Source organism: Gallus gallus, chromosome 1 (genome assembly GCF_016699485.2).
Source record: "Gallus gallus isolate bGalGal1 chromosome 1, bGalGal1.mat.broiler.GRCg7b, whole genome shotgun sequence".
Taxonomy (NCBI): domain Eukaryota; kingdom Metazoa; phylum Chordata; class Aves; order Galliformes; family Phasianidae; genus Gallus; species Gallus gallus.
In genome coordinates this window covers 55123976-55137505 of record NC_052532.1, presented here as the reverse complement: position 1 = coordinate 55137505, position 13530 = coordinate 55123976, and the positions used below count along the sequence as shown (strand labels likewise).

At 41.5% G+C, this 13530-nt stretch overlaps 1 protein-coding gene across 1 annotated transcript in view; it reads right to left on the bottom strand.

The window, feature by feature from the left end:
- The window catches only part of PAH (phenylalanine hydroxylase), a 40687-nt gene extending 27566 nt beyond the window's left edge, over window positions 1–13121 (bottom strand). Inside the window, exons 1-2 of the mRNA NM_001001298.2 lie at window positions 13016–13121; window positions 9799–9906 (exon numbers count right to left, since the gene is read on the bottom strand). Coding sequence (NP_001001298.1) covers window positions 9799–9906; window positions 13016–13057 — 150 coding nt within the window. The 5' untranslated portion in view covers window positions 13058–13121. The remainder of the gene's footprint in view (window positions 1–9798; window positions 9907–13015) is intronic.
- Window positions 13122–13530: the final 409 nt, after the last annotated feature.

Genomic DNA, 13530 nt, shown 5'->3' with positions numbered 1-13530 from the left:
TCCACAGATGATAGAAACTTTATAGCCTCTCTGAGCAAACTGCTCCAGAATCTGATCACTCTCACAACAAAACCAAAATCTTTAGGACAGAAAGTAAAATTCTGTCTCAACTAAGACCTTCACTTACAAGCAGCGGCACCTCCTAGATCTGAAGAAAGGGACTATTTGCAACCATAGTTGTAACAACTATGACTAGTTGGCATCTGACCTCAGCTGTCACCATGACAAGTAAAATATGATAAAAGTAAAGCAATCAGTAGCTAATATCATATTTTTTAGAAAAATCTTTTAAAAAACCTTGTTAACAGATTTTAGGCAGTGTTGACCTTCCTTCAGGCTCCCATGACAGCCACAACCGTGTCTGGGTCACAGTTTCTGTCTCTTGCAGGGAAAAGTGTTAAATCTATGAGAAAATTCTGGCCGGAAGAGTAAACCCAGAGGAGTTAGAGGAGCTGACGCACAGTGCTCAGCAGCCACACTGGCACCGCTGTTTTGCTGTTTTCAGGCTCAAGTAGATCCCAGACTACATGGGATGAAATGATGGCCCCACTAGTGTCAGTATCAACCCCCTGCAGTGGGGTCAGGATTTCATCCATGAAGAAATGCTGCAAGGATCTATTTGTGACCTACAGGGAAGAAAGAGGGAAGATTTTTTTTCTCTACCTCCCTCTAGCTTGAGCTTCTCAAGCACTTTAAGGTTTTCTTTGCTGCTCTCAGTGCTTGCACAGCGCAGGGGGGCATCTGGCCATCAGCAGCAAAGGCCTCATTCACTCCACCACAAAAGGCAGTTTATTACTTTGTAGGAAACAGCATGCATGTCATTCCTCTGTTTTCTGAGTGTCACACGCTACAGATGAACTTAAATTGTTTGGCTAGATACCAATACAATAAGTTGAAAAGGTCAAAAGCTCATTCACCACCAACTGCTGCTCTGGAGAGATACTGTCCTCATGGGGCTGTCTGCGGGCAGAGAATGGCTGTCACTGTGCTGGGCCCTGAGGACAATTTGTTTTAGGCCTCCAAAGCCCCATTTCACAAACAGACTGCACATTGTCCCCTCTGCGCAATGAGGCACTGGGCGGCAGATTGGCCGGGAGATGGAAATTCAAATAAATGCAAGCTGGAAAGCTTTTGACAGAGAGCAGGTATTGGGCCCTGTCACTACAACCACACCATGGAGAGGGGTGCAGTAACACGGGGCTGGCACCCCTTTGGCATAGCCACTCACAGGCGTGGAGAGAGAGTGTAAAACTCATCTCTGTGCAAAGGGTGGTCCAGACACACCGAGGTGCTGCTTTACATTCATTTTGCACTGGTGCATCAGGGCATTATACCCTGTATCTGCGTAGTATCACAAGAGAACTGGGTCCAACTTGTTGCAGAGGTTGTGATAACGTGAGTCGCTCTTCAGCAGCTGTTACCACCTACTTCTCTTCCCCACTCAACATCCTTCTCCCAGGGGTAGTGTAGTTGTGTGAGATATCCCACAGGTTACCTCAAACCGTATATTTTGTATATTTTATTTTTGGCCAGGGGATTTGTCAGCTGTACCAGTACTCCAACCGGGCTCAGCAAGCAGCTGCACAACCAGTAGTGCCTGCAAAATGGAGGGGATGTGCTGGGGTTGGGAATGAAGAGACAAGCCGTGGGGTGGGCACAAGGCAGCAGAAGTATCAGTGACTCCCAAAGTATAATGGAAAAAGAAGAGATCGGGAAAAAGAAAACAAACAAACAAACAAACAAAGAACTACAGGATAGAAGGCTCTGATGGAGAGAGTCACCTCTTTCCTTACACCTAGGACGAGCACAACTGCCTTCCTGCCGGATCTGAAGCCATTCTGGCTGTTATTTGAGGGGCACATGCAGCTCAGTGACATGCAAAACCAACCCATTAATTCCTTGTGTGAAGGCTTCAGGACACAGCGGCAGAGCAGCTGAAGGGAGAACCCTTCTGGTGACTGTTTTCAAAGCAGGAATTCAGCAGCATACATCCCTGAACTGTCTCTCTCATAGAAGCATGTCGTCATATGCTGTGCATTTATAATAAACCTTGAATTTCAAAATACTTACAGTGGTTCCATTACCAGTGTTGTTTAAAAATCTTAATTTCATTCTAGTCCAAGTACTCCATCTAGTGTTTAATGTTCATAGTTTCACATCATTCTAAACTGTATACTTGGTATTGTTGAATCTTGCGAAGGCATCAAGTTTCTCACAGTAGTTTAAACCTCTATCTTCTGAAGCCAAATGGCTACCTGAGAAAGGTTGATGGGGGACTTTTTGTTTTATTTGGAGCAATTTTCAATCTCTGTGTTTTTAGTATAGCTTGAAATCTTTGCAATATATGTTCTCAAGAGACAACTAATACAAATTCTAGATCATAGAATCAGAGAATGGTTAAGGTTGGAAGAGACCTCAAAGTCCAACCACAAAGCCCACTCAGTTCCAAACTCGTACCATGGGCAGGGCTGCCACCTACCAAACCAGGCTGCCCAGCACCCCATCCAACCTGGCCCTAGCACCTCCAAGGATATGGCAAACCATCTATTTATTTGATGAAGCTTCAAGATTTCTGAGTTAATTTTTTTTGTCAGAAACCAACTCTGAGTTTTGGAAGATCTGGTCTGTCACATGTTTGACGTTGGATTTACACCCAAAGTGTTAATACTTCTCTCCTGCCCTTACTGTTTTAGAGCTGGTATAAATCACTTGAACACAAAGCTCGAAATTTGGCATTCCTTTGCTGAATTTGAACACTATGCTTGTGAAGAACTTGAAGCATGTTGATGTTCCCCTACTTCTCATGTTTAATGCCAGCATAAAGGTTCAGTCTCTCATTGTGATCTGTGATACAGCCACACGCCTGCTGGAGTACTTCTGTCCTGATAGAGGAGGGGTAGCAGCTCACTTTGCATTTGATTCAAAATGGTATAAGCGTGAATAACAGAATAGATTCTGCCTTGAGGAATAAGGGAAGCATTTAGTTGTAATATTTAAGGAAGATCACAAGAGTGTGGTGTTGTCAGACTCCCTGAAATTATCATCAGAGGTTTCTCAAAATTTCTTGCTGTTACCCACTCCTGGGAGTAACAGATCTCAACTTTTGTTAACTGAGTATTCAAATTGACTGTATCTCTATCACTTCCCATTAGAGAAAGAAATCTCAAGAGATGTTCTGAGAGTTCAAAAACCAAGTTGAAACAAAGCCTATTTTGTTGAAGTCATGATTTTTGAATGACAGGGTTTATCGATATGGATGTCAATTCACCATAAAGGCAGTAGAGGAGACAGAAAGATTGCCTGTCTCCCTGCCTACTTTTCCACACAGCTGCAAATCATCCTTGGCTTCCTCTCAGATGCCATGGAGCAATTCTGTCCTCTTCCCCAGATTATGCCAGCTGTACCATCCTAACAGAGTGTCTCCCATGCTGCAACAGCCTTACACCATTGGGATCCAGCCAGTCTGATGTTACTCTACATCAGCAATCTTGTGGAGGTCACTGGCAACAGAAGTTGGTCCCTTCCTCAACTGGTTTAGTGGACTGAATGTTGTAAAAATTGTGTTCTCATAGCTAGTCTGAGAAGCTCTGAGTGGAGGTGGGTACTTTCTGGAAATGCTATGAACTAATGCTTCCTGTAACATTTGTATCTCCTTCAGTTTCTGTATTTCTAAGTGCTCGGGAACATGGTTGCTAAAACTACGTGGCACTGTGAAATTCAGCTTGTGTACATGAGTACTGACTTAAATAAGTTTGGCTTCATCAGGAGATCCTGCCTTGTTACTAGATGAAGACCAGCAACACCTCTACAGCACAGTTAATGAACATTCAGTGAGAACTTGAATGAGATCTTCCAGAATAAGGATTTACTTATATTCCTTATACAAGAACAGCAACAACAAAAGTGATGAGTTCTTTCAGCACTTTCCACGTGCTATTTCAGGACTTCCTGAAGGAAAAGTCTTTCAGAAGAATTGTAGAATCATAGAATTGTTTGAGATGGAAGGAACATTTAAAGGTCAACTAGTCCAACTCCTCTTCAGAGAAGGACAGCTAGATCAGAGTGCTCACTAGTAGAACTAGTAGAAATTCACTGCCTAGTTTTCATAGATCAAGAAAGTTAGGAATTTGCAAAGATGCTTTCAGCCACAGCTTCCTGAAGTGAAGACTAAGGAACTTGTGTTCAACTTTACTGACCAAGGATTAGATTCTCAGATAAAGACAGAGCTTTTGCATTTTCCTCTTCACATCTGCCATGGTCTTCATTACATGAACAGGCTTTGGGATACAAAGGGATCCAGAGGGGACCACATCAGCACCCTTCATTTACATCGCTCAGCACTTCTTCTCCAGCATGGAAGTTTAGCATGAAGTGTTCAGTGTAATAGAGTCATAAAGAAAAAAAAAAAAAAAAAAAAAAAAAAAAAAAAAAAGCAGACATGAGAGCATATGGCACTGCACATAATTAGAAAAAGAGCATTCCCCTATACAAAATGTCATGTTGTTTCAGTTGATCAAGAAGCCCTGCTCCACTGGCCCTGGAAAGAAGTGGAACCATCTTGAAAACATGGAACAAGGACACTGAATTCACATGTGGAAAAGATGTTGTAGATGTCCAGATATGTGCTGCAGTGGAGAGGCAGACCTGTGTGTTCACTTATCAGTGCAGGCATCTCCAATACACACCCTGGCCAAAGCGACTGCCTGCCTCTCCTGACTTAGAAACAACACCATGGAGCCAATGCCTACCCAAGGGATGAAGAGATAACAGTCACTTTGAACTTTCTGATGAATAAAGTAAGCTACAAAAAAGAAAAAAAAAAAAAAAAAAAAAAACACAGTCATCTTTGCTGGCTCTGAAAGCTCAGGATTTTTTTTAGTGCAGCCTGTCAGTCCCAGCCATTCCTCCAATGAGTAGTAAATTACTCTGAGAGCAGGAGTACTGCTTGGTGCAAATCAGTGGGGTTGTGAGCTAGTGCCCTACTCACTGGAAGTTACACATCTGAAAGCTGGACCCTGTACTGAACTCCTGCTCTGGTTTTGACATGCTCATGTCAGCGAAGAGAAGATGGGAGGCTCCCACCTAAGGGTGGGCTGAGGAAATTTCTAATATTTTGTAACACAATGTTTGACACATTTTACTGCTGAAATGTTTACTATTACTTGTAATTTCATCAGAGAAAGAACCTCAGAGGAATAAACGTATTTATAAACTCATATAAATTCCTTTATTAATATAATAAAAGGTTTAGTTCTGATATTTTTTATTGATACATTTAAGTTTGGTAATGCCAGGTTGTTGGGTTTTTTTCCCCCCCTTTTTTTTTCTTCTTTCTTTCAAAATGTTGTTTTAAAAAATGATCTCAATTTCAATAGGCTTTTATCACTACAGAGAAGATAAACATTCCCATCTAATGTAACACTGGGTTGAACTCCATATTCTCTGCTTTGCTTTTTCAACATTGATAAGAAATCTGGGAGATTTTGCCTTTTTCTGACCTGAATTTACGTTCTATATTATTTTTATTTGTCCAGTGAATCAAAAAAGAAAACAACTCCACAATAACTACTCTGTATTCCTGATTTTAAGCATGATATTTTGCTTATATGGGATGTTCTGTTTTAGACTGAGATGTTTATACCAGTTTTGGCTTCCTAGCTATCGTCTTTTCTAACACCATAAGCCAGACAAACAATGTATGGCTGCACAAAGTAGTGCCTTAGTATACTGAAGGTCCTATTAAAATTGAGTGTAGTGATTCTGATGATGGGCTTATGCTGTCTGTACACTAACCCCAAGCCTACAATGAAGACAGAAGATTTTCCAAGCAGAGCCCACAGGGAAGCTGCATCCACAGTGGGATGGATAAAGACTGTGTATAAAGAGGCTTTTCAAGTGAAAATAATTGAGTTTGATTATTTAACCAAATAGCAAATCTTTGCCACATGCCAATATACACACAGAGCAGCTAGCATGGAAAGAAAGTGGATTAATGATTTGATTATTGCTGGGCATGATTGAAGTGCTCTTGCATCTGCGTATTCTTTTTGGTGGGTATGCATTGATCTAACACTGAAATACATAAGAGAGAATGTGAAACAAGCAAATGTCAAGAAAAGTGGATATAATAAAGAAGGTTTTGAACATAAAGTCAGCAGACATAAGGAACTGAGCATGTAGAGGAGATTCCTTAGAAAAAAACTTAAGCTACACATGTAAAGCAACAGTTGTTACCACAGCCACCATGTTGTGTGCAACTAAGACCTTAACAGAAACAAGAGCTTGGGTCTCTGAGCAAAAACTAGATGTGAGAGCAAGTGGCTCTCTGTCAGCTGCATGAGCAGCTTTGAAGGATGCTTGGGTAGGATGAATACTAGTAGACAATTTTGCAAGAGACACTAAAATTCCCTTAAATTTGGTGTTACAGTTACAGGATGCAATTCTGTGCCATGAGCATTCTGCAGCAACTGGCCTTGTGCCTTCACCTGCCTGCATAGGAGTTGTCCCTACCTTCAGTCTACCCTGGCCCACAGCGAAGGCTTATCTAGTTCATCTGGGCTGTGTTTGGATCTGGGAGATTTTCACAGGGCATTTCTTGTGGAGTTTTGCTTCCAGTCTAGACTAGGGAGCAACCATGGTGCTTGATGTGCCATTGTTTCTGGGTCTCCTATTGCCCAAGAGCAGGGCCACGCTGAGAACAGAGCAAATCCCCTCAGGCTCCTGCTCCATGGAAGGCCAAGTTGAAATAGAAGCTAATACCTGGTCAAATGTCAGCCCAGAGTGAAAGTGGAGCACATGCAGGATGTGAGCTTGGATGTGAGCAGATGCTCCTGCATCCTCAGCAGGGATGCAAGAATTACATAACAGTCCTTGCAACATAACAGAAATTTTTGATCCAGCTGTTAAACCAAGGAGAAAGAACCTCCCCTAGTCCACATGGAAATCTACTTCACAGAAAAGCAGCCTGGCTGCTGCTGGCACTGCTAGGTCTCTCATTTCTTTAAGTATCTTCTCATGCCCTCATTTCTCAATCTGAACCTTGCTTCTTAGCCTCCCTCTCTTGAGAGAAGATTTATTTTCAATACTCTAATATTTACAGCTTTCTAAATCCCCCACTGCCTCCCTTCCAGGCTCAATGTGGATTTATAGGTTGGCTAGAGAAGAGGCAAACTCCTCAAAGCCAGAGCTGGAGGCACAGCCTCTTTTGTACTCCCAAGAGCCAGCTGGCAGGAGGAGAGGGCAGAGTGCTGTATTCCACCTGCGTTCCCAAACCCAAGTTCCTAGAGAAGCCCTGACAGCTTGGGCAGATACAGACTTGGTAAGGACCAGGAGGTTCTGAATTCACCATGTGCGGCCAACCTTGACGCAAGTGGCCTCAGAGGTTAATCTCTCTGCAGGGGTGTCTTAGTTTTAGCTAGCAAAATTGTTTTATTCAGAGTGTCTGGTGTGATGCTATGCTTTGGTTCTAGGAGAAAAACAATGCTGATAACACACCAATGTTTATAGTTGCTGCTAAACAGTGTTGCACAGAGCCAAGGGCATTCACAGTGAAGGGCCTAAGGAGCTGGGAGGGAACAGAATTAGGACACCTGACTGAAACTGGCAAAAGGGATATTCCATATGACATCATGTGGAAGGAGTTTTGAAGGGGATGGGAATTAATCTGGCATTCTTTCACTCACTGGGGGGCTAGCTAGACATCAGTCAGTGGGTGGTGAGCAATTGCTTGTGCATCACTGGTTATATACATTCATATGTATATATATATATAGTCATAACTATTACCTTTTTCCTTTTCTCTATCTTAGCAAATAGTTTTATCTCAGCCCATGAGTTCTACTTTGTTTTTTTCCCTAATTTCTCCCCCATCCCACTGGGAAGTGGGGGGAAGTGTGCAAACGACTGTGTGGTGATTAGCTACCTGTCAGATGAAACCATAGCAAAGGCTGGCAGCTGCAGCACTGCTGCTGCTCTAGGGAACAGTCTGATCCCATATTGTGGGGTTTTTGTTTTCTTTTTTTCCCACTTCATGTGGCTACTCAAGGCCGCAACAGACAGAAGAGCCGCACCCACATCTCCTCTCTGTACCACTCTTCTCAGACCAACTTGACACATTTCCTTAGGCCACAACCATCTCTTGGGACAATGTGGGGCGTCTCAGTCTACAGAAGAGCCCACCAACAGTGGTTGGGACCTACTCCTACCACTAACTTGAGTCTAACAGCTGTTTTTATCAAGAAGGGATGGAATAGAAGAAGTTGCCTCAGGCGTAGAGGTCCTTCACTCTTACACAACCCTTCACTCTTACACAAGGAGAGATTCGTCAGTTTCTCTACTGAGTTGCCAACAGAGTGCAAAGCTTGCATAAGAGCACCTATGCCAGGTCTTTCGTAAATCTTGGTGCTGGGGAGCAGTCTGTAAATTTTCAGAAAAGAATTGACTTCCCTAGGATACTAATAAAAGAATTATAGAATCACATAATCAATAAGACTGAAAAAGATAACTAAGATCAGAGTCATGACTGAAAGCCATGATTTAGCTGGCCTCATTTAGGTACCTGCTCTGGGGCTAGAAATGTTACATCCTTGAGGCAGCTACATATCTCCTTCCCATATCAGAGTTTTCCTTTAAAAATGATAGTAATTTGCTTAGAAGATGGTAATGCATTTAGTGATAGAATATCATCAGACCTCCTTAGTTGATTAGAAGACATACATGCTGCCAACATAGAGACATTTTGCAAGACTGAATTGTAGTAGTCAATCCACAGATTTAGGCAAGGTCTGTTGTTATTAGTATGAATTCTAATTCATCTTAATGAGTCAAATATGGCCTATAATTCATAATTATTTTTCCTTTGTAGTAGTAGAACACAAATATTTCATTTCTTTGTCAATTCAGTTTATGAATGGAAAGTATGCATGCCACACCTTACAGTGTTCTACAGAAAGAACTGCCTTCAGACACAACAAACACATGATAATGTGTTGTTTGTTTTTCTTTAAGTTGCAAAACCAATATAACAGAGTGTATTTGCTTGGGAGCACAGAGTACATAGCTACATGTGTTGCAACATAACCATTCTGAATTGCAAGGATTTCAAGCTTATTAAACAGCATCCATGACATCTGGGAAATATTTCTTTAGGAATGAACAGGGATACAACGTCCTGGAAGGTAAACGGCTCCCTTTTTGCCCTAAAGCTTTCCAAATAAGCCAGTACAGGATCCTATGTTCCTTGGGAATGAACAAACGGCAAAACACTGCCTTTCTGATACCGTTTTGGAGGTACCCTCCTACTCTCTCTGTGGAACCACCAGTAGGGGGAGATGATGGGTTCTTTTATGTCAGATTTACTGAGGTGAACGGGAGCTTAGAGGATAGTTATTCCTTCACATAGAAATGCTTCATTCCACATGGCTCATGCTCAGGTTATATTTGCCTTTCTTTGCTATAAATGTACCTACTCAAATGTCAATCTCAGGTTATTGCCCAATTCACTTCTGCCTCTTACTTTAGCTGCTGCAATGGAATATTTCCTCCCTAAATGTAGGAAAAAAAAATGTATGTTTTTCACCCCCCTATCAGTTAAAGCAGGAGGTTTTAAATAAAAACACTGGAATCAAGGTTTTAGCTTAAAAAGGCAACTCCTGTTCCAGGACTTCAAGTGCTTTCAACTCCAGAAAAAAAAGAATGCCACAGTGGCAATCAAATAGAATTGAGAACATGCAGAGCAAATGCGGCTGCAGTGGGGAGAAAATAAATACATGGTTGGGTCTCATGAAGAAAAATATTTACCTCAAATGTGCGCAGAACTTTAGCCAGTGCCCCAACTTCTTCTTTCAAAGAGAAAATCAAAGAAATCACACCATTTTTGTTCGAGGGCTCTTCAGTGTATGTGGATTCCTGAAAGAAATGAGAAAGAAAATCATTAAATTCACCCCAGGAATCAGTTTTGCTTTTCTCCACTGCTCTTTTGCACTGCATTAGCAACGTAAGGAGAACATAAAGATCTTTTAAATAGGATTTAAACAACTGTTTCTGCTGGGGGAAAGAGAACTGCTTTGGGGCTGCCCTTATTTACGATGGTAGAGACGCACAATATATTCTCTTAAATTAAGTCCCATCTGTGAGGAAGGTAATAAAAAATAAAAACAGCCTCACTGCTTTTCTGCCCTGCTTTTCTTCTCAAGTGTATCAAGCTCAGAAACATTACTCTACTTTGGTTTCAGTTACAGTGAAACACCTCCCAGCTTCTGTTTCATTAATGCTCAGGACGAAACAGATGAACACCCAGTTGCTTAACGTTTCTAATATCAGTGTAATTTGAAGTACAACCACCACAAGCTTTTGGAACTCACAGCAAGACCTTATTTGGGTTTTTTAACTTCTGCTGACCTTGGATGCGTGACATCTGGATGGCATTTCAAAGATCACACCAGATATCTGTAACACACAGAGGTGCTGATGTAACGAGTCCTAGGTCAGGACCCAACTCAAGGTATCTATCCTTCCCATTTTTCTGTATTAGGATCTACATTTTCAGTCAGAATCTGTCCTCATTATAGCTACTGCTAAATTTAACATATAAATCAGAGTATAAAGGGTTTCAGTGTGCTTAAATTGTCCTTATTGTCCTTAAAAAAATAAAAAATATATTATATATATAATATATATTATTATATATAAATTATTTAAAATTATTGTTCTTAAAAATAGCAAAGGCTGTATTTGTAGTGGACATTAATAATGAAATCCAGCTGTGTGGATCCAGGATTACATGTCCTGAGGCAGCATTATAATGAATTACCTTCTTCTGTAAAATACATAGTTGCTGATTCTTCGAGCTGTCTTTTAAGCTGCTGCTAATGTAAGTATTCACTGCCAAAAAGCGACAACCGATTTTTCTACCTGCTTTCATTTCCAGAGTAATTTTGATATTTATTGATTTTTTTATCATAAGATAACCATAAAATTGCCCTCACTGCCTCAGAAGACTTCTTTCCGATGCAGATAAATTCTCATTGGTGACTAGCATGGATTTGCTGAGAATAGACACTTCTAGGCTGTTTTCACTCATTTTCCCACTCTTGTAAATCAGTTTAAGTTGGTGCTTAAGAATAAGACACATTGCAGAAGGGACGGAGCACTAATTCTGCAAACATGATTACACTTATTAACTTCTTGCACATCTGCATCTGAATGTAGTTCACTGGGAAGTCTTTGTTCAAAAATTAGTGCATGTTTTATTCTGTCCACAGAGGTAGAGGTTTTCAGTGCAAGATGAAGGAAGATTAAGATGATTGATTTCCTGTCTGGTACCCAGATTTTATCTATCTATATATATGTTCAGGCAGCATACACTGGAACCAACACATCAACATAAATACAGGGACCCAAATCTATTGCTGAACTTTTTGTACTACATATGCATATTTTTTTTACTATTGATGACAGTTTATCCATTCTCAGTTCTCATTCTAATTTCTTGTCTTTCATCCTCATACAGAGGCAAATTGCAGCTTTGGGTCAATTCTACTCTTTTACTTCTGCGATGATGACTGAGACTTGAACAAATTGTTTCATTGTCACTGAGATACTACCTGTATGATATTCATGTGCAATCTATAAATGTTGTGTGGGGAAAAAAGAAAGAAAACAAAACAAAACAAAACAACAACAAAAAAGAAAAACCATCAGCTCTTATTCTCTTTTCCTAGGAAGTAAAATAAGAACAAGTTGACAAATGAGTACATCAGTTTCTGGACCTGGCACTATCTCTTACATCAGTGATGTGTAGATGCAAGGACAGTTTACCTGAGTGCAAAACAAATCTAAGTTTTTCATTAACTACTTCACACACAGACATTGACATTGCATTTCTAGTACACATGGCTGTACTAGAGGACAATAACACAGAACTGCCAGCCTTCTAATCCAATTCTGAGCTGGTTAAGTAAAGCCCTTCAGAGCAAATTCCACACCTGCTGAAGCTAGAGAAAGTTTTGCCCACCATTTCAGAGAGAGTAAACTTTCACCTCTCTGCCATAAGTTCCAGAGTTAGATGTACTAAATAGTAGAGGGAAAAAATGGAAAAAAAAATATTTCAAAGAAAATAAGATTCCTAAATTACTTCTGAAAATGGAACTAGTTTCCAAGCCACTTCGTGTCCATTTTCTTATGGCATTTAGATGCTCAGCTCCCACACATCTCACCATGGCCAAGCAATTAAATAACCTGGAGAAGTAAGATGGTGAAATGCTAGCACATGTGGGGGAAATTCAACCTCAGAACACAAAGCAGTAGGAAACCAAGCTTCCTTGACTGCTCTATCCCTAGCAACGCTTTTGGAAAATGAAGTTCTTTTTGCATGTCTGTTGAAGTTTTTCTCTGCCATCAGAGGCATTGTGCAGGACAAAATGTCCTAATAATTAACTATGCTGTCCCCGAGTTAACATCACTTACTCCTGCACTAACTACAGTGCCTGTAACCAGAAGTCATGGATTTCAGTATTTTCCTGAATTTTCCAAAACAAAGGGTTCAAAGTAAGTCAGCAAACATTAAAAATGGTAGTCAGAGTGCAAAAAGTTAACAAATAGTGCTGCCACAGGAGCACATAACTTCAGCTGCTTCACTTTAACAGCTTGCTTTCATAACTCAGGTTTAAGAGACCTCTAATTAGCTGCTGGTCTTTTCTGCTGCTTCTTCTATTTGCCCTATATGAAAGAATCCATGTTCTCTGTCATCTCTCCTTCCTTTCCCCTTTTGTAATGTTTTCATTTTCATTCCCACTGCATGTCTGTGAGCACACCACCACCAGCTGCCAAAAGGGACAATGGTGGCTACCAAGGACTGCAAAGCACAAGACATGCACCTTATTTTCTCCCATCATGGGCATCTCGGAGAGCAGGGAACAAGATTTGCAAGTATGTGGGCTTAGGGTTACAGTTAGGGTCAGGGTTGCAGTTAGGGTTACAGTTAGGGTTAGGGTTAGAGATAGGCCCCACTGCTCACCTGGAAGGAGTCTCCATTCATCTTGCAGTGCTGTGCATCCATGGTGAAGAGGAGACGATGCTCACAAAGAAAGTCTGCAGGTGAAGCCTTCCAGTCTTACCACGGTGGCCAGAGCTCTGTTCAAAGGTATTTAAAGTGCAGCAAGCAAGGCAAACCCATTCCCTTCTTCAGCTCCCTCCCCTGGACGCTGTGCCAAAGGGGCGTTCTCACTCCACGCCCCCCACCCACCCACCCTGTCCTGGCATATGGACTAGCCAAGCTCTCTGGGTCCCCATAAGAGCACTCCAGCATATTGCTTTTATCTGTGCCCACTGGGGATGAGCAACATGCTTTGAATTAGCAGCCCGCTTCCTCCCGATTCAGCCACTGCTTTCGTTCCTGCACATCTGTGCTCTGTCTCAGCCTTCCTGTGGCTGTGTGCACTCAGCATCAGGTGGGCTGCCCAGAAGGAATCACTCCACATGATCGGAGATTAGATGTTCTCCAGCAGCCTCTCATTGCGTGCCAGACACGGG